The sequence below is a fragment of the Hibiscus syriacus genome, unplaced genomic scaffold, assembly GCF_006381635.1.
Source record: "Hibiscus syriacus cultivar Baekdansim isolate YM2019G1 unplaced genomic scaffold, ASM638163v2 tig00111708_pilon, whole genome shotgun sequence".
NCBI classification, from domain to species: Eukaryota; Viridiplantae; Streptophyta; class Magnoliopsida; order Malvales; family Malvaceae; genus Hibiscus; species Hibiscus syriacus.
In genome coordinates this window covers 1,652,272-1,674,382 of record NW_024063159.1, presented here as the reverse complement: position 1 = coordinate 1,674,382, position 22,111 = coordinate 1,652,272, and the positions used below count along the sequence as shown (strand labels likewise).

Sequence of the window (22,111 nt, the reverse complement as noted above, 5' to 3'; positions counted from 1 at the left end):
AAAAAATTAAGGGTATTGACTTTGAATTTGTATTGTTAAATCTGAAATGTAAAATGACAATTTTAAATGTATATAAACAATAGGGAGTTGGAACATAAACTTTTTTAAGAATTATTCGTATAATTTAATTGAGTTAAAATTTAAAATTAAGTGTAGGTCTTTAGTGTTATTTGAAAAACAAGTATTAATTTTGAAACAGAGAATCAAGGATAAAACATTAGCACGTGTGTCGTTATGTATTTCTTTGTACATATATAGGAGAACAATGCAAAATCAAAAGCATTAGCACGTGAATTGCTATGTGTTTCTTTGTCCATTTTCCCTTTATAAAGGTTAAAAATGGTTTAAAAACATAATGCACATCGAATCATGATTAAAACGCGCTATTAATATTAACGACTTCTTTTGTATGGAATGGTTTTTGAAGCTGCATATTTAATGTAGATACTTAAGAGTTTAAATATGAAACTACTAAAAGATATCAGTAATTTAAGGGAATGTTTTTTTTTTAAGTTTTGGGTTTGAGCATATGTTTTGTAAGATGTATGCATGTTTTCAATGATTACGAAATATTATAATCATATACTATCAGAGATAGACTTAGGCAGATCACCCCCTAAAAATTTAAATTTACTATATATTTTAGATTTTTTCTATGTATTTTCTATTGAAAATCTATTTTTCGCCCCCTAAAATTTTATAAGTTCAAGTTCGCTCCCCTGAAATTTTATAAGTTCAAGTTTGTCCCCTAACTTAAATTCTCGCATCCATCCCTATATATTATATTGTAATCATCTCATACTAATAAAAAACTTTTAAATAGGGTAATCTCATGTTAACGTCTATTAATTGTTCTTGTACTACATCAATAATTTGTTTAAATCTTTTATGTTTTAAAAAACATATTGTTGAATTATGTTTCGATATAGCAAATTTAAAGGCAGAATGTTTTTTGACTTGAATTTATTCAAAGTTTTAAAAAATGTTTCAAAAATAATTCAAAGTCCATTAAATTTGGATTTGAGCAAAAATGCTAAAGGGTGTCAAAGTGAATCCATGCACCCCTGCAGTGCATCTATGCACCTGCCACTAGTGCATCGATGCACCATGTAGTGCATCCATGCACTCCATTTCGAATGCAATTAGTGCATCGATGCATCCTGCTGTGCATCGATTCATCCTGCTGTGCATCGATTCATCCTGCTGTGCATCCATGCACCAAGGCTGCAACAGCTAGTAACAGCTAGTTTATTTGAATTTAATGAAGGGGTATCGATGCACCTTGATAGTGCACCGATGCACCATGTTATGGGCAGCCTTTTTGAGTAGAAAAATCATCCCCAAACGGCTCCAAAACATCCCCAACAGTTATTATACAACATCAAACACATTCCAGGCTATAAATACAAGCTAAGGACACTTGAAGAAGTAAGAGAACAACTATCCAAGCAATCAAACACAAGAGAAGAGTTTTTCATTCTTATTTTCATTCTCTCTTGTAAACACAAGAGAGGTTTTCTTGTTTACTTATTTTATCCTTTTGTAAAGAGGAAATGTTCTAGCTTATCCCGTGTAAAAGCTAGGGAAAGGTTCTAGTTTAGCCCGGAAAAACTAGGGAGTTGTAAGGTTATCTCTTTGTCCTCAAAAGAAAGAACAAATTAGTGAATTTGTTGGAAAATTCTTGGTGAGGAGCTAAGGTAGTGGACGTAGACTTTGGTTGAGAAAGTCGAACCACTATAAATCACTGTACAATTCTCTATCTTTCAATCTCCTTACTCCCTAAGCACAAAACCGTTCCGACCCCTCTTTGCAAACCATTCCGGTTGTCGATTCGAGCTTCCGAAATCCCAACACATATTTTCATTATAGTCGATATTTCTAAACCCTAGCCCCTCCCTTTTCTCTCAACCTAGTTTTCTTTCAATATTTTTGTGTCGCCTTTTTTGTCTCTTTGATCTTTGTTTAGCCGGCGACGACACTAATCTTTAGTGTTGGTTGCCGATCATCAGTTAATATTAATTCTCTTATTTTTTTATATTATGTATTTTTTTGAGTCTTTTTTATTTTGAATAAGCATCTCTGTCCTTGTGACATGATTTTTCTCTGCTCTTGTCGCACGTGATTCCTCTGCTCTTGTGGCACGATCCTCATATTTTTCATTACGTTTTTTCGCATACATTTGCAGTCGTTTTGGTTCTCGTACAAAAACCATCACGGCATATATTTTCTGATTGGTTAGTCAGTGGTTGCGTATAGTCAGATCCCTTATTTTGGTAAAAGGTTGTTTGTCGATGTAATTAGAATTGTATAGCGAAGCAACCTGCCAGATTGTTTGGTTCGCTCTTCACTCCTTTATCACTTTGTCAAGCTTCTCATTCGAGAGAGACAAAGAATTTGTATGAAGGTTATTGAGTTTTGATATTGGTCGTCATTTTCAATGGAAGATTTTAATTTTCTTCGTATTTTTAGGTTTATTATTTACTTTTGTTTGAGTATATTGGTGACTATTATCTCCAAATTTATCTCTTTATTCTGATGCGTTGTAATTTTGATTTTTTCCATTATTAATAAGATCCAGTTGCCATTGTTCATGTATATATATTCATTTATAATGTTTTTATTAGTTTGGGATAATTAGTTAATATGAATCTCTCAAATATTTGACAATGAACGTTCAAACAATCCTATAACTGTCCTCGAACCGAATGCCCATAATAATAACAACGAGTCCACTTGGTTCATGTTAAAATGGTCTAATGATAAAAAAATTTCACTTTTAAGATATACATAGATTATATCATTTTTTAGAGAATGATAAGTTCATTTAACTTATAATTGATAGGGATTCAGAGAATGAATTATTATATTTATATAATCACTTATCATATATTCCTACAATTAAATAAAATAATTTAATAGCAGCCAAGGTCGATTTCCAATTCAAATATTTGGGGAAAAAAAAGGTGCTTAGAAGTATGGAAGAGCAACACGAAATCTTGACCACGACAATTCCATTCTTTAGTCTTATAATAGTATTGGAAGGGCCAAAATGGTAGTAGAATATTACTAATATTGCTCCTAATTTAACGTTAATCAATCAATTTAATTCGCACATTTTCTATCCCTGTTTTTAGTCATTTAAAATAAATATTGAAAATTAACAACAATAAAGAAATGCATTGAAATATATATAAATATTTTTAATAATTTAGAGTGATTATAGCATAGATTTATTTAAATTTTTATTAATTAATTGATAAAGTACGATTCTCAATTTATAATGAAAAATAAAATTGAAGTACATAAAGTCACCTCCTATCTCTACTTCGTATTTAGATCCCTAAACTTACATTAATTTCCCCATAATTATATCTTCATTTAACCCTAATACTAAGTTAAATTATTAATCCTTCAACTTCTCCTTGGGAGAGTTTTGACGGGACCTTAGTATTGAAGCAGCAAATCATGCCCAAAGTGGTTCCCATATTGACCCAAAGTTGTTGTCTTCAGTGAGGCTGGGGTTGATCAAAATGTCCATCGATTGCTGGGAACTCGGTTGAGGAGACGTGGATTGTGCCATCTCCATGCAGAGCATGGCGGCGAGGTTTGCTTGTTGCAATTGCATGTTGGTTACTTGGGCCTGAGCTTTGGCTAGCTGTGCTTGGAGCTCGTTGATTTGCTTCTGCAGTTGGCAAATCACCCCCGCGCAACCGTAAACCGGGTCCCGGATCCTCGCGTTCGCCTCGTATACCATGCTGCTTACTGCATCGGCTCTCTGAGACTCTGGAATTTCCTGAAATTTTTTCCGAAACCAAGACCGTTCGTTTAGCATATTTGAACAGAATGAATTATACTGACTATGCTCCGAGGGTAGGGTCATCTCCACATGCAACTTGGTATATCTTTTGTCGCACGCATTAACCAAAAGATAGCCTCTTTCACACTATGTGAAAAGGAAACGAAGAAAGTACCTGCAATAACTTGATAACGTTGCTAGCGCCGAACACACGATGAACAATGGTGAATTTGGCTGGCTCAGTGGGAGGAAAATAAGGTGCCAACACACACTTATCAGCACACCTTCTCCTCAAAATCTTGCAAGCGGCGCAGGGGCTGATAACAACCTGCGGCGGAAGAGGAGGAGGCGACGGAGATGATGACGGTGAAACCGGAGACAGTGATCCAGGAGGTGATGTAGGACTTGGTTCATATTCCATCTTAAACATTGGGTAATGAAAAGACTTGGGGGATATCAATTACTAGTAATATTATTGGGAGCTTTTGGAGGATTTATTCTCGGATAGGAAGGGTATTATTTATAGTGGAAATTAGGCAAAGAGATGATGTCATGTTAAAGGGAACATGACGTAATTTAAGATTGCTGTCTGTCTGGCCGCTTTGCCGTATTTTAATTAGACTCGTTAAAAATATTGTTTTTTTATTTTATTTTTGTAGATCTAAATAACAAAGGGCAAATTACAGCATTAGTCACTAATTTATTGTCTCTTTCCTATTTTCGCTACTAATATAATATATATATATATATACATATAAATTTATAATCCCTTGTAATTACAAAATGTAATTGTTGCTTTACTAATTATATTTCTTTTGATTAATATGTAGCGTTAAAAAATAGCTTAAAATTATATATAAAATATTATTTCTCATTCCTTGTATTCCACAAAATTAAAATTAATGAAAATTTTGTTGTTTTCTGGGTATAAAATTTCTATACCGACCCGCCTAACTCAAGAGTAAACGGTTTTTTTCTAGAAAGAAAATAAAATTTCTAAGTTCCTATCCTATTTTCCTGGAGTCATTCATTAATTTCAAACCAAACACAAAGAAGAAGAAAAAAAGGTCATTTCGAAATCACATATATGTTGGAAAATGTTTATTTCCGTTTTTATTAAAGAAAATAAAGTACATCGATTTTCAAAACAACGTTGTCAAATTATGTTAATAAACTCGATTTTCAATCATTTTTATCAGTATTTAAAACAAAAAAAAATCAAAAAATGGAATTTCAAAGCTAATTAATGGAAAAAAAACCCTAAGCACAATGTTCTATTTATTTTTCTGCATATTGTTAAAGGTTCCATTTTACGTTTTAACCAAGAGCGTATGCATAGTTTACGTTAAGCTTATGAATTTCTAAAATTTTAAGAAATAACAAAGTTATAAAATTTTAAGAAACGAAAAAGATTATCAATAAAAAAATCTAAATAAAAAATCTAAAACATTCAAATAATTGTTTAATCAAGGGATTTATGTTTATCGCATTAATAATATATAGTTTTCTTATATTATTAATGAATAAAATGACCGCACAACATTAAAGTAAAATCAAATAGATTTCAAAACATTTTTAATTATAAATAGTTATTTGGAGAAACAATTAAACTTTTGGTTGATGAATTGTACAAGGACATACCCTAGTTTTACAGCCCCAAAATATAAATACATTAAGTAGTAGCCCTTAGCTAAAAAAGGAAAAAGAAAAAGAAAAAAACAAAGCATCGCAATCAGAGAGGAATGAAGTATTAATTCGTTGTGACTAAGTAGTGCACTTATGTTATACGGCATTGGAGCTTCATTGAAACAACGTTGATGCATAGTTAAATAGAGCAGCTTTTTTACACTAGATCCATTTTTAACACTAGATCCCTTAAGTAAGGTTAATAGTTTGAATCCTGACGATTATAAATGGAGAAAACTGAATTAGAAAAGTCATAATTGCTTCTGTAATACTTAATTCAGATTAGTCAATTAATAAATCGAATATCTGTATAAGTATATATAGCAGCCTCTTGAATTGAATCCCAATCCTTATCCATAAATTTTGGCTACGTGTGGCTCCCGAGGGATGCCCCGAGACTTGCGTAATTATTAATGCTAAACAAGTCCATTGCTTTAGGCTTGACCAACTATCCCTTTACACATGATTATCAACCTAAGATTTGAGCCACCAAATAAATGGTCTTAATGACCTACAAAATACTAGTGGAAGTTGAACCAAACCAAGAATGTTCACCTTCTTATACGTATTTTTTCTAGGGTGAAGTACACAAATGTGATTTATGGAGTTCCTCTACCATTGAAAATTATAAAATGATCATTTGATTATATAATGTTATTTTATTAAATTTTTTTATTATTAAAAATTAAAAAATGGTTATTCGACTATTAATTATGTTTCAAACTCGTCATTTTTCGTTAAAAAATTAACGATATTATATTTCAATCATCATGTTATCGTCCAGTTTAGACGACTGTCAAATTTTTAATGAAAAAAAATGAGTTTGGAATAGAATGAATAGTCGGGTGACCATTTTATAACTTTTAATAGTCGAGACATTCAACAAAGCAACACTCTATAGTCAAAAGGATTATTTTGTAACTTGTAATAATATAGGAACTTAATAAATCAATACCCTATAATCAGGAGACCATTTATATACTTTACCTTTTTTAAAGTACACCCATCTTCGAGAAGTTTTATACTTTTACAAAATAGTCACTCCAAGTGTATACTTGTTACATTTGACCCATTCAGACCATTGTTTTGAAAATCGGACTGGATCGGCCGGTTCAACCGGGAACCGTTGCCTAGTCCGGTTCAATTTAGATCGGTTGAACCGCTACTAGTGAACCAGCCAGAACCGCTGAACCGTTCAAACTGGACCGGCTGAAAACCGGAAAAAACCGTCAATTTTGTTTTTTTTTTAAAAATTAAACCAAACGACGTTGTTTGTTAAACGAGCCAAGTCGAACTCGAGTATTGCTGAGCTCGACTCGAACTTGAAAAATTTAAAAGTAAGCTCAACTCGATTCAAACTCACGAGCTAAAAATTATGAAGTTTAACTCGAACTCGAAATATAATATTGAAACTTGAACTCGAAAAGGCTTGAACTCAAAAAAAAATTAGAAGCTCGATTGAAGCCTAAAATTCGAGCTTGATTGAAGTGAAAAAATAGTTCACTCAATGCTTACCAAAAGGCTCCATGATTTTGAATGTCAAATTACCTCTATTATTTATAGAAGTTAGTTGGGATGATCTTCTATGTTTCTTAGCCATGTGGGATTGTTTAAAAAAAATTAAACCAAACAATATCATTTTGTTATGATTTTTTTTAGCCCCAAATTTATTTTTTAATTATAGTTATATAATTATATTTATTATTTAATATGTTTTACTTTAAATATTATGTTGTAGTTAATTTGAATCATTTTGTTTTACTTGATTTTATGATTTTTAACTTATATATATGTTATGACTTGCTTTGAATATGAATTGTGATATAAAAAATTATTTTTTATTAAATATTTTTGGTATTTTTATTTAATTTTTTAAATAATTATGATATCATCAGTGAACCGATAACATGACCGGTTCGCTAACCGATCCGGTTCTGAAAACCATGATTCAGACCGCTTGCAGTATTTGTCCACCGGGAACACTGACTGAAACCACAGCAGTTTGTGCAAAGCACGGTAAATTCACATCAGTTGAAGACCCAAAGTCTGAAAAAGTATCGAAATTTAAAATACGGTCATGAATATGTTTTCGGTAGCGTCGTATTTATATTAAGTGATGGCAATGAAATGCGTTGAACTCACAATAGGCCAAGTGTGTAGTGAACCAAGTTGAACTTTGGAAGCAAAGTGCAGAAAACTCGGTTTTTTTCCGATACCCAAGCGGGTCAATTATTTAGAGTATTGGAACTCCCCATATTTTATTTTGGAAAATACGACATTTGCTATAATGCATTAGGACTCGTCACGTTGAAGTGACGAGTTCACTCGAATATTATTTTTAAATGGTCCATGAGTAGTAGGTCCCACGTGAGTCATTATTTTTATTGTCATTAATATGACTCGTTACGTTGATATGACGAGTTTATTTAAAAATTATTTTTTTAAAAAAAATTATAAAATAAAACTAAAATCTATAAATTTCAAAAAATAATTAGACGGAACTCATCACCTCGAGATGATGAGTTCTTTCAAATTAAAAAAAAAAACTAGTAGTTGGTCAATGGGCAAATGGACAACAGTCACATAGGCAACAGTCACTTGGAACTCATCACCTCGAGGTGACGAGTTCGTCCAAAAATTTGAAAAAACTAGTCGTTTATAGCTGTTGGAGGAATGTTATAAATATGGGTTTGGGGTTTTGGTTTTTTCCAAACCCTAAATCCAAAAAATTCCAAAAAAATCATGTGTTCTGTCAAAATATCAAAAAATGGTAAACTGAGAATATATGTTGTGCCTAGATAACGTCTATGTTTCGTCGATCCAACTCGGGTCGGAAGATGAATGGAATATTCATAAGTATCAGATGACATATGGAGAGCCACATCAGCGGATGTTGATATATCTACCGCAATCCGATCTATTTCCGACCATATTTGTATGTGGCTTCAAGTTGTACCTAGCGTTGATTGAGGCTCTGATCAAACATTGGCGGCCGAGATATACACGTTCGATTTCCCAGTGGTGAAGCGATGATTACTTTGGAATATGTCGCTTACCAACTCGGTGTTCCTGTGAATGGAGCCCTCGTGGTGAGTCAGAACGTTTACAACCCTGCGACGTTGGTCTACCAAGTCTTGGGAAAATGACCACCATCTGACGCCATCAAGGGCTATCGGGTACTAATAACGTGGTTGGAGTCTGAATTCCAAGTGACTATCGACTCTTTCAAGGAAGATGTTATTTTCGCGTTCTAGGCATATCTTCTCCAACTAATCGGAGGGGTATTATTACCGAATAAATCCGATAATTTGGTGTACACTCAGTATCTGCAATATTTGGAAGACTTCGCCTGTGCCGTAATACTAGTTGGGGCTCGACGATTTTGGCCTTTCTGGACCGGGAGCTTTGCAAGGTTGTAATTATCCAATAGGGTCGAAAAGCCGATGTAGTAGGCTGCCTGATACTACTATAGTCGTGGGCTTGGTATCGATTCCCATTTTTTACACCAATTACAATAGCCTCGATCGAGTTTCTGCCGGTTGCAAGGTAATTGTTTAACTTCATTTATTTAACATTTTTTTGAATTTCATAAATTTAATTATTTTATTTGTTTATAATATTTCCTATTTTTAAATATTTTAGATTGAGTCATAAAATATTCAAGACAAAGTTGGCATGTGCCACTGCACGAGATATACAGATGAGCATCAATGTCGCCAGTCCATATACGGTATGCATTTGTTATTTTATTGTTATTTTGAATTTTTTAACTTTATATATATTAACTTTGATATTTAATATTTACAGCTTTCTTAGCTTATGTATGTCGACGAGGAGATCAACAAGTTATTGCTAGGGTGATTTTTTGAGGGGACCCACTTATGGTATGTTGTGGCGCCGTTATTGCATTATACGATTATTGAGTGGCACGCAGTTGATAGAGTGATGCGATAATTTGCGTCCCACCAGTTGATTCCTACACAAATGGTTGCTATGGACGCGCTCCATACAATCGATACGCGTGGGAAACAAAAAAAAATTGGCCGGTGAGGCACGGTTACTACATTGACCTATGGAATCAACGTGAACTATCGCTCTCCCCACATCACGACATTACTCCGTTGGACCTAGGTTTCGATTATTCTCCCTATCTCTGAAATTACGAAGCAAATGGGAAACCATATCTCACGACATCGGAAGAGAGGGGAGAATGGCAACATTATCAGGCCACATGCGCCAAGTCCAAGTCTAAGTCCAAGAAGAAAGCATCGTCGTCGTCGTCGTCATCTTCTGCTTCAGCATTTGCAGTTGAAGAGTACTATTATGTATCTCAGACTAGTTTCGATTTATATCCTCCATTTCATACTTCAACCAAGACTCGACCGAATTGGGTTAGAGGTTCATAGGAAGCACTGCAATACACTCAAGCATCTTCGACCGAACATGCAGTTACGAGTGAGTGGGACCATATCATATATGGTCAACAAAGTAGCCGTCAAGTCGAATCAGTTACGACAATGATGACGTCAAATACCATAAACCCATCAACGTATTTCAAAGGTGGATCTCAGAGTGTGTTAAGTGCACCTCCTTGGCGAAACGACGGCGACGATCAAGGTCAACGACTCCGGCGTACTCGAAGAGTCCTGCTCCATTATCATTCGACAACTCCTTAGCATCGTGAAGAACTTAGAAAATTTAGATAAATTTCTTTTAAATTATTATTTTTTTAATTTTATCCAGCCAAACTCGTCACCTCGAGGTGACGAGTTCCAAGTGATCGTTGCTGACCGTTGCCCGTCTGCTCGTTGACCAAGGGCTACAAAACGATTAGTTTTCTGAATTTGAAGGAACTCGTCACCTCGTCTGAAATTAATAAATTTTAATTTTTTTATAATTTTAAAAAATTAAATAGACTCGTCATCTCAGCGTGATGAGTCATATTAATGACAATAAAATGATGACTCACGTAGAGCCCACTACTCGGGGACCGTTTAAAAATAATTGTCGAAAAAATTCGTCACTTCGATGTGACAAGTCCTTGTTACACTATAATAAATGTTGGTACGCTATAATAAATGCCATATTTTTTCAAAATAAAATCTGAGGAGGCCTAATATTCTAAATAATTGTGACTGTGTTTAATATATAGAGAGAGAGAGCTACATAAATGGTCACTAAAGCATATGTAAATTTTTTTTATTTTAATATTAAAGTTTTAAAAATAACAAAATGATCATTAACATTGTCATTTTATAATAAATCGACCAGTTAACAGTTAACGTTCATTATTACCGTTACAAAAATCTGATGTGTCACATTAGCATAACTGAGTTGGTACCGTTTGACCAGGCGCCGATAACCAAAACTACTTCTCTCTATGCTACTCCTACTGCTTTCTCTATTTTGGGTCAAATTATGGTTTTAGCCCTTTAGTCAAATTTGGGTTAATCCTCGTACTTTAATATTAATTTGTTTAAACAAAGATAGAAAAGATGCACCAAAAGCAAAATATATGGTTTCAGAGGAATGAACGAATGTTATATAGTGTAAGACTGTTTTTTAAAGGAAAATTGTGTAATGCAGAGCGAATTTAGAGGTGAGAAAAGGGAAAGCAAAGGAATCTCACCGTACTGAAAGGACAAAATTAACGAAACGTTGCTAACGTGTGAACAACAGCTTCTACGGACAAAAGTTTTATATATTTTTTAAGTTGAAGTTAAAATGGCAGGTCAAAGGCTGTAAATGTGTCCATACGATGCCAACTCAGCCGTTCAAATGTATCGCATCAAACTTATGTGACTGATAACAGTTGTTAACCACTGAGTGATCGAATTGTCATAAGACAGTAACTTTTGTGTCGTATTTGCAGGAAAATAGATGGAAATGACCTCATCTTTCTTGTGCTACATGTACAATCTTCAACCGAATTTAGTTTGTCGATGGTTACACGCGGTTGTTCATATGTACATAAGGAGAATTGCAGTCCGGTACAGACTGCATATAAATTGGTGACAATAGATGCACCATACTGGGGTTTTGGTTATCAACTTGAACAAGCTTTGCTATCGGTAAAACTTGTTGGACTTCGATTTTCGGACGTCACTTTAAACTGTAGAGAGTTCAGCAAAGTTCCGGTGCCTTGTTTATATGCAAAATAAAAGCAACAATACATCATTTTTCTCTAACGTAGGATGAAAGCAGGTGCGTAGCTAGGATTAGATAGGGGCCAGAATATTAAATTAAAAAAAAAAAATACAATTACTTATTAAGTATTTAAACGTACAATTCAAAAAAACAATGTCTAATTTGTCCAATAATTAAATTTATAATAATTTAAATTGTTATTAGATCAAAAAATTGTGAACATTGAATTATCATTCCTTTTTTTGAATAACTATCGGTTTTCAATCTATTGGTCAACTAATTCGGATCAGGTACTGCAGAGGCGAGGGCGACCCTCCCAACCCAGTTTGCTCCATTTGCAATCGCCAAGATTCAAACTCCTATATTGCTTAAGAGATCTAGTGCATCATCCCGTTAGACCAACTGGTTGTTGGTATTGGATTATCATTCTTTAATTCGCCCATTACTTGATTAAATATCTAATAAATTATTATATTTCTTAATTTAAATACTTAATTTTGTCTTAACAAAAAAACTATTAGATCAAAATCTATCGAACATAAAATAATTTTACAGGCCATCCCCTTGGGCCCTAAGGGAGTTCCGCACTGGGTGAAAGGGTTCATTTTGTTGTTAATGCTAAGAATTAATAGTATTTTTAATACTATTAATTTTGGTTTAAATAGTATTTTAATATTGTTGAGTGAAATGACAAATTTTACCTTTACTATTTAGCTTATAAATAGTGGGCAAGTCTTATCATTTTGGATCATCTAAAGTAAATATTTGCTTTGAAACACTATCATTCTTCGTAGTGTTTTCATGATGTTTATGAGTTCTAATTTTGAGTTTCGAGAGAAGAGTAGTACCATCAAAGTCTAATCCATTTTTCGGGGTACGAAATTTGGAGAGCCATACTAATCACGGGGACATTTGTCCATTGTAGCGATTATACAGATCGCGATTAATTTGTTTCTAATGTAATGGATTATCACGGCACAATTAACGTCAATTTTACATATTTTATTTAATATTTTTCAGTCAGTGCTAACACCTCATTTTGTAGCCGTTTAGAAGAGCGACTTCCTTGTTGCTGCTTAACTTGTTATTTGTATATGGAACGAGAAAATTGGAAGTAAAATTTCAATGGTGATACAAGCTTTAAAACTATGGGACATTGGCTTCATACTCGTTATTGGATCCATCGCGGTTGGAAATTGCCCTACGCTTTCTAAGCTATCTGGAGTTCCAATCTGATAGTGGAAGAAGATAATTGGTAAGAATAATTCGTTTCAAATGAAAACTTTCCATTGAATATATTATGTGATGTTTAATGGGATAATGAAATGATTCGTGAGAAATAAATGATTCTTTTTAAATTGCAAAACGTAAGAAATTAAAAGGATTGTTTCAGTTTTAATTTCTATGAGGTTTAAAGCAGCAAACTCAATAAACTCATTTTATTGCTAACCGTTGATTATTATATTTTTTAAAATAAAAATACTTGGCAAAATAAATCTTTGGTTTTCAAAGATGAGAGCTTGAGGGTCTATATATTTGTTTAATAATTTTTCAATGTCTATTGAAAGTATATAAATTCAACGGTACACTTATTATATTAGCTATTAAATGTTTCAATAAGAGATGATGAAGCATTTGCTTCTTGAAAGCTTGCTTTTAATAGGTTGAATGTGTTTAAAAATTTAATGACTATGCAAAATGTTTTAAAATTAAAAAATCAATCAAAACTTTTAAAATGATTAGTAAAGCATTTTTATGTTATAAAATGCATAAAAATGCAATTGATTTATTTATTTTTAGACGCAATGGGTTTTTTTTAATGATAAAGGAAGGGATTTGATTTTTTTTTAAAAATTATTAAATACGCTATTAAATTATAACATTTGAAGTGGTTTTATGGTTATTAAATTATTTATTACTGTTAGTAAATTATTATTGTCAATTATTTATAAATGTTAGTAAATCATTTTTTAGACTAACATTGTAAAATCTTCATTTAAGTGTAGAATTAACAAATTCAATAGAGATGTTAATTAGAATGAACTAACTGTCATGTTAGATTTTGGGCCTTTTTTAAAAATGATGATGCAAAGACTGAAGCTGCATGCATGGCGAGAACAAACAAATATGTTTAAAAGTTATAATTCTACCTACGAGATTAGATTATTTAGACTTGTTGCATATTAAGTCATGCTTAGAATGATACATGAATTAGTTTAAATGAGCCTTTAAGTTAGTCTTTTAAACTTAGTGAAAATATTATGAAATGGGATAAACCACTAGTAATGACTAAGATTGTGAAAAACTATTCAGGCTAAGGCAGTAATGAGCCCAAAATATATATTCTTAATAAGATATTATTGTTAGTAAAAGTACTAAGCATAATTCTTTAAGAAACCTTAAAAAAAGAGAAAATTCATAAATAATTATTGGAAAGTAGTGTGATAAGTATGAAAGTACATGCCTAGGATTGGTTCTATGAAGACCTGGTACTTAAGCGTGCTTGGTACACCACTTCTCTTTCTTAGAAACCTACCTAGTGCAATGTTTATTACTATGCTCACTATTCAAAATTATAAAATACCATGACAAGATAAGAACTCTTTAAACTTAGTGCAGAAGTTAAAAGAGTAGAGATTAAATTGGTAGAGTAAAATACCAAATTTATTCATAATAAATAAAATATGTGATGGTCTCTTTAAGGCTAATATGTTGAATATTATGAATGAAAAGGTGATAGACTCTAGTATTAATAAAAAGATGGTTTGTAGCCATTGAGTATACTCTTAAATAGAGGAAATGAAAGAAGTTGTCTATCTTAAGGAATTGTGTTGAAATCTTTTTATGAGATACTTGAGAGAATTTTCCTATTGTTAGGAAAAGTTGAAAACTCCTCATAATATTCATAATTTCCTAAATATTTCTTATGAAGAACTAGGAAAAATTAAAATTCTTTTTGAATGAATAAAGTTGTAGAGGACTAAAATAGAATATAAGAAATTTCATAATCGTTTGATATTATGAATACTAATCTTAATGATTACTAACTTCTCAAAATTTTGAGAATATAATCATGTGTAAACAAAATTTGAGTTTGTTAAAGCATAGTTTTATGGTTAAAGCTCATAACAAATTTTACTCTATTATAATTTGAGTATGTGTAAGAGAATTTGTTTACACATTATTCAAGACACTTATGGATTTATTTCTATCCTAAAATGTTAGAAATATTGGGTGTCTTAAATGATGATCAAAGTGTGAGAGGAACCTAGTTGATCCGCTTACCAAATGTTAAAGTTGGAAATGGTTCTTGATTTGTCGAGGGGATGGTTCAGAAATTCATGGTGGATATCCAACTTAGTTATCTAAGTTCAATGTGGTCAAACGAAGTCATTGAAAGACTCATAGTGTACATTTTGATTTTTCTATCCCTATGACGAATAATGTACATGATTAGGATAAGCTTAATTGCTCTTAATAAATTCATAGCTCAGACTTTGGGTGGTCTTAGTGAGAAAAGGTTGATGAATTTACCGATTTTGGTTAAATATGTATTCTTAATAAGTTCATAATTTAGTGTTGAGTGGGTAGTCCTAATCGCGAAAGACTAAGCGAACTTACTGCTAGAGAGGATGAGTTTCTTAAAACTCTTAACGAATTCAAACCCAAGAATTTGTGTGATCCTTATGAGAAGACATATTGAGTTCACCGATTAATTAGGTTGAATATTTATTCTTAATGATTTCTTATCCCATAGTTTGGATGATTCATTTAAGTTAAACTTGAAAAAATTCACCTTATCTATTGTGAGGTTGAACTATTGTAAAGAACTCGTAATTATTTCATAGCCCTATTTCGGGTGGTTTATATTGAGATAAACCTGATGAAAAAACATACATAAGTGAGAAGGATTAGCCACCGTCTATGAGAAACGTTGGGTTATTTTTCTAGTACACTTACTAGAATCCTAAGGAAAGATGACTATATACATACATTTGTATATATACTTTGTAGACACATTGACGACTTTGGTGGATAAAGGGGTTAGTTGTGTGGTATGAGTTCACCCTAATCATAGAAAGTTCAAGATTCGTTCACTTATCTAAGAGAAATATTACTCATCATCACTATGTACTTGTTCAATATGTGTTCACTAGAGCTTAAGCAACTAATCTCACTATTACTTTGCTCATGTTTTAACTTCAATGCTTTCATTTTTCTGAAAGAATTCTTTCGCATTAGTGGGAGAATGTTGTTAATGATAAAAATTAATAGCATTTTTAATGTTATTGAACTTGGTTTAAATAGCATTTTAATGTTATTGAACTTGGTTTAAATAGCATTTTAATGTTGTTGAATGAAATGTCTTTTTTGGCTCACTATTTAGCTTATAAATAGTGGCCAAGTCTTCTCATTTTGGACCGTCCCAAGTAAATATTTGTTTTGAAACACTATCCTTCTTCATAGTGTTTTCATGATGTTTCCGAGTTCTAATATGAGTTTCGAGAAAAGAATAGTACCACTAAAGTCTACTTCACTTTTCGGGTATATGAAATTTGGAGAGCCGTGCTAATCTCGAGGGTCATTCGTCCATTGTAGTGATTACACACATCGGGGCGAATTCGCTTCTAAGGCAGTGGATTACCACGACAAGGTTATCGTCCATTTTTCTTATTTTATTTAATATTTTTCAGTCAATGCTAACGTCTCGTTTCACAGCTGTCTATTTTTTCAATACTTTCCATTAAAAATCACCAGAATTGTTTCGATTGGATCGATGAATGGTTTGAAATGACGATGCAACAAATACATGAACTCAAACAGGAGGGTGGTTGCTTATTAAATGAGGCGAGACTCTTCTTTTTTGTGGTTAGTAGTGGATCCAGAAATAATTTTAAGGGTAGATATATATGTGTTAACAATATAAAATTTATGAATGGTTGAGCATAAATAAAATTTGAGGGTAAGAACCATCAATAAAATATGTGACTAATAGAAGAAAATTTAAATTTCAGTGTGGATACAATAAAATTTCAGGATATATACCATTAATAAAATAAGTGACTAATCGAAGAAAATTCGAATTTCAGATGGTCACGTGCCCACCTTGAGTCATGAATCGATCCGCCACTGTTTGAGGTACTCTTGTAATTAAGTTCCACTGGTTTAACTGGTATCCTTTGCATTGACATAAGATCAGCATGCCGATTACACCGGCAGATGCAACGGATTGCGAGCCAAGTTTTACCGCAACTGCAAAGTACAGGTCCGGCAAGTGATCAATACATGATTTCTAATCAAAATGGTATTTACTAGGGGTAAGTATTCGATCAAATCGATTCGAGTCAAGTCAAAAAATTGAGTTAGTCGAGTTGACGAGTCGTATTTTACAACTCGAACTTAACTTGAAATTTTTTTCGAGTCGAGTAGAGTTTAAGAAATTCGAGTCGTTTTATTCGAGTTGAGTTATTCGAGTTTTTGTACTAATTTTATTATAATTATTTATAGTATTAAGACAATGATTTATTCCAATTTTTTTACTTTATCTAACCAAGTAACCATAATATACATACATATATATTCTTTCATATTATAATATTATTTAATATATCAAATATAATCTAAAATTATGAAATATGTTTATAATATTATATTTTAAAGAAAGTATTTTGAGGGTAAAATATTTATGAGAGTATAAATGAGTCAATGAATTGATGAGAAGAAAGAATTTGCAAACAATTGTAGTCAAAAGACCAAACTGAATAAAATGCAAAGTTAAGGGACTAAATAAAAAAAGAGAGTACATCTTTAGTAAAAAATAATAATTGAAGTTACATAGGTATTCTATTGTGGTATATGAGCATGTGGTTCAAATTTGGTGAAAAATTGACTTAAAATAAATCACAAATTGAACGAATAAGGAGATTATAAAAAATTGAATGACTAAATTGAAAAATAAAAAAATTTATTATGAAAAAGAAGAATTGAAAGTGCATATGTACTCTACTATGATTTAGGAGCATGTGGCTCAGATTTGATGAAAAGCTGACTTCAAATAAATGACGAATTGAAGAAATAAGGAAATTATGAAAAATTGAAGGTCTAAATTGAAAAATAAAAATTTTGTTATCAAAAATAAAATTGAAAGTACACTTGTATTCTAATATGGTTTGGGAGCATGTGGTTCAAATTTAGTAAAAAAATAGAATTAAAATGAAGGAGAAATTGAAGAAATAATGAAATCAGAGACTAAATCGTAAAACTGTCAAAATACTTAGTCAATTTTTTTATTTTTCGAGTAACTCGAAAAATTCAAAATTTCAACTTAACTCGAAAATCAAATTTATAATTCGTGTTGTCTCGAATAACATGAAATTGAAAAAAAAATGATTTTTCGAGTCGAGCTTTGCTCACCCTTAGTATTTACAACTCTACATTTTGACAACAAAATGGTGTTTACAACTCTACATATTGACAAGATTAATGGGAGAAACATATTCAAAATCCACAAAACTGGGGTTCTTGCATTTGTAATGACACTATAATTGAAATTGCCATTGTTTCCAAAAAGCTTTAGATGAGAGATATAGTCTGTTTTCATTCATATTCTTTGCTTAGCATGAAGTTGTATCATGTAATGTGAATATTGTTTCTTCAGAACATCTGAAAATCCAAACTTCGATCAATTTTGATCATACATTAATTGTGAAGGATCGTTCTTTCTACGTCAATTAGTTTCTAATTCAACCAGGGATCTAATGGACCGGCAAATAACCAATTCACCCCATTAAAAACAAATCGATGCTTTTGTAATTAACATTAATTTTTTTTTAATTAATCTAGGGTAAGTACAAGGCGGTATCTATTTAAAGATAACTCTCAACAATTTGACATTGAACGTTTACACCCCTGACATTCTTAGTGCTCAAACCCGAGACCTTAAGGATTAACAACAATTACTTTACCACTAAGTTCGTTTGGTTCATAATTAACGTTAGGTTTAGATATGCTAAAATTTAAAATTTAGTTTTTATATATTTTTTTTTGAAATTGAGTCCTTGTATTAATTTGGGTTTGAAATATTGGCCCCTCCATTAATTTGGGTTTGAAAATATTGGCCCCTCCATTAATTTTTATTCAAGTTTACTATTAATTATTGACATCTCTGCTATAATGGTTTACTATTATTTTTTATTCAAGTTTACTATAATGGAAAGAAAAAGTAAATTTAATCTCCTATGTTTACATTTGTATCAATTTGACCCTTATTTTTTTAATAATTTATTGAGTAATATAATGTTTAACCATCTAGTTTACTACTTTTAAAAGGGTTAAATTGATAAAAGAAAAATGTAAATACAGAAGATTAAAAAATATTTTGCTTTTTTTTATAGCTGTTAAGTCAACAATTAATGATTAAAGGCTTAATAAAAAAATAAGTGTCTAAATAATGCCTCAAAAAATATTTTAGTGCTTAAAGAAATTTTAGTTAAAAATATGTGCATAAAGTTTTATCCGTTATATTTTGAGGTTCCTACCATTAAAAAATAATTGACACATGTCACGTTTATATTTAAAAAAATAAAATATTATTTTAAAAAAAAATCTAGACATGACATATATCACTTAATCGGGTTTTTTTAACGGTAGTCACCTAAAAGTGTAAAGGAGAAAATTTCAGACATTTATTTTTAACAAAAAATTCTTTAGGCACCAAAAGTTAATTTTTAGCATAGTTTAGGCACTTATTTCTATATTAAGCCATGATTAAAATGATCATTAGTTAGGGATGACACCAAGCTTTTCAAATAAAAAATAATATTGACTCAATTTTATAAAAAAGTTATAGTATAGGAATTAAATTTTAAATTAGTATAGGGACCTTTAGTGCATTTAAACTTTAATGTTATTATATATATATTTTTTAATTTTTTTAATTTTTTTTATCAATCTAACTGATTATAAAGTAATAAATATTCTTATATTCAGACGCTACAGAAGCATGAAACTCTCAAACAATCAAACTTTTAAAAAATAATTAAATCATCATTTTCCACTCAATAATTTAAATTAATTAAACCCTCAAATCTATAAAATGCATTAATTAAATGAAAAATAAAACATTTCCTTATATTAAAAAGGATGATTCTTCTATACTCAACGAGCAGCGATGAGCACCACTAATGATGAGCACTGAAGACATTAGTTTTTTCCATTTGATTATTATTTATATTGTTTTATTATTATTATTATTAAATTATTATTATTACATTACAGGCCTAAACCGACTGGCCCAGTTACAAGAACCCAACCCGGATAGCCCAATAGACGATCCAAACCCTCTAGGGTTTGTATCATTCCTGCTAGGGTTTCTAACCCTAGCGTCGCCGCCGCCGCCTCAGCTACCTCCAAGTTTCCAGACGTTGCTGCCGATGCCACTCCACTGCCAAGTGACCCAATCATCCGCTGCCGACGCTCTGTTGCTTCCACGCCTCCAATAAAGGCTCCAGAAGAACCAGCTGCCCCGTCCACGTTAAAGCTATATGGTGAGTCACTACCATAGTCCGATGACTCACCGAGGAGCCCCTTTTGGACTGGTCCAAAGCCATCACCGGGGTGGCTATAAAGCCTCAACACACCTGCAAATAAGAGAGACCACGAGCAACCATAAAGAAAAAAAAAAACCCGAGAGCAACCATAAAAGAAAGACGACAACAACCAGAAACCAAGAGAAAATAGAGAGCATAACAAAACCAACAGCCACGAAGAACAACCACAACAACAAACAAGAAAAAAGGGAAAGAAGAAACAAAAGAGCAAACATACCCCAACCATCAGAATCTCAATTTTCGAGAGTTGAACTGTCTAAAATACGACCTCATATCTAGGACGATCAGAGGGTTTTTAAGGTAAACAACTCTTGGCTTCGGCTTTAGGGGAAGCTAAGCTTCGATTTAGGCTATTTTACAAGTTTCGGCCACCGCAAACGGTGGCCGGCGGTGACTATTGTCGGTGGTTGTCGGCGGCCGGCTCTCTCTCCGTTGAGAGAGTTTAGAGAGAGGCGAGAGGATTCTGTCTTTAGAGAGAAAACCCAGAATGAAAAATGAGGATAAATGGCCTTGGGCCGGTTTTAGGGGGTAAAATACCCTCACCAAAACGACGCCGTTTTGGTGAGGGATACCCGTGTAATTTCACGCATAGGTTAAACCCTTTCTGCAGCCCCTCTAATTTTGTGATCTTTACAAAATAGTCACTAAATTATATTTTTGAATATTTGAATTTGGTCTCTAAATTTTATTCATTTACATTTTAACCATTAACCGTAATTATATATTTAAGATAAAATATCAGATTTAGTCCTCTACTTTTAATAATTAATATTTTAATCACGAATATCAGTTTTGAATTTAATTAATTTGATCTGAATTTGATAATATTTATTTTAGTCCCTAAATAATAATAAAAAATGCATGTTTAGTCACTGAAATATTAAATAATTATTATAAATAGGTATCTAATTTAAAATGTTATAAATTTAGCCATTTAATACCTTTATTTAATTATAAGTCTTATTACTTTTATATTTAATGTTAAATTTATTCTTGTTTATTTATATTTTAAATTTTATATGTATATTTGATTATTATTATTATTATATTATTTACTCATGTAAATATATGTATAATAAATAATATTTATTTATTTTATTAAAATTCTATTTATAAATTTAATATATTACTTTTAAATCATTTTAATCATATTTTAATATATTTAATCAATATTAAGAAATGACAATCTTAAAGCAACTGGATGTCCATTTTCTGATATTTTTAAATAAAAATAAATATTTTACTTTTATAAATTATATATAAATCTATTTTTGTATTATTTTTAGATAATTTTTTATTAATATTTATTTTTTTTAATATTAAGAAAGGATTTGTCTTAAAGCACCTAGAAGCACTTTTCTGATATTTCTAAGTAAATAAATATCTTATTTAATGAAAATATATATATTAATATATTTTCTTAAAATTATATTAATAAATTTGAAATAACATGATTATAAATTAAATATATTTTTGAATTTTTAAATTTCCAATAATAGAGACAATTTATAATTAATAAGTACCAATTTTGGGCGTTGTGGGGTTGCTAATCCTTCCCCAAACATAATCAACCACGAATCCCTTTTTATTACTAAAAAGAACGAATTTTTGGTTAAAATGCAAACAAGTTTATCTTTTAACTGATGTTTTCTTAAAAACTCTTTTAAAGGATAATTTTTAGGTATTCGACCTACCTGACCCAAAAGGCCGATGGCGACTCTCAAAACATTTTAAAAACCATTTATTCACATCACTTTTCCCGCCAAGTAGAATTTCGTGCCCGGGCAAAAACCGGTTACGACAGCTTGGCGACTCCACTAGGGACCTGGTCAAGCTTTAAAATCAATTACAAATTGTCTCTATAAATTAGAAA

General features: G+C 31.6%; 1 protein-coding gene across 1 annotated transcript; it reads right to left on the bottom strand.

Annotated features, from left to right (window-relative positions):
- Positions 1 to 3,348: 3,348 nt before the first annotated feature.
- On the bottom strand, positions 3,349 to 4,248 carry LOC120167929 (LOB domain-containing protein 1-like). Its single transcript, XM_039176821.1, has 2 exons — positions 3,972 to 4,248; positions 3,349 to 3,793 (listed from the first exon to the last, which is right to left on the bottom strand). The coding sequence occupies exons 1-2, from the start codon at positions 4,224 to 4,226 to the stop codon at positions 3,464 to 3,466; spliced, it is 585 nt and encodes a 194-aa protein (XP_039032752.1). The 5' UTR covers positions 4,227 to 4,248; the 3' UTR covers positions 3,349 to 3,463.
- Between the last annotated feature and the right edge of the window lie 17,863 nt (positions 4,249 to 22,111).

Excerpts from the sequence above, each read along its gene's own strand:
- LOC120167929 (XM_039176821.1), bottom strand. The coding sequence starts at position 4,226 with ATGTTTAAGATGGAATATGAACCAAGTCCTACATCACCTCCTGGATCA. Across the intron at positions 3,794-3,971 it reads ACGTTATCAAGTTATTGCAG|GAAATTCCAGAGTCTCAGAG; the intron begins GTACTTTCTTCG and ends AAAAAATTTCAG.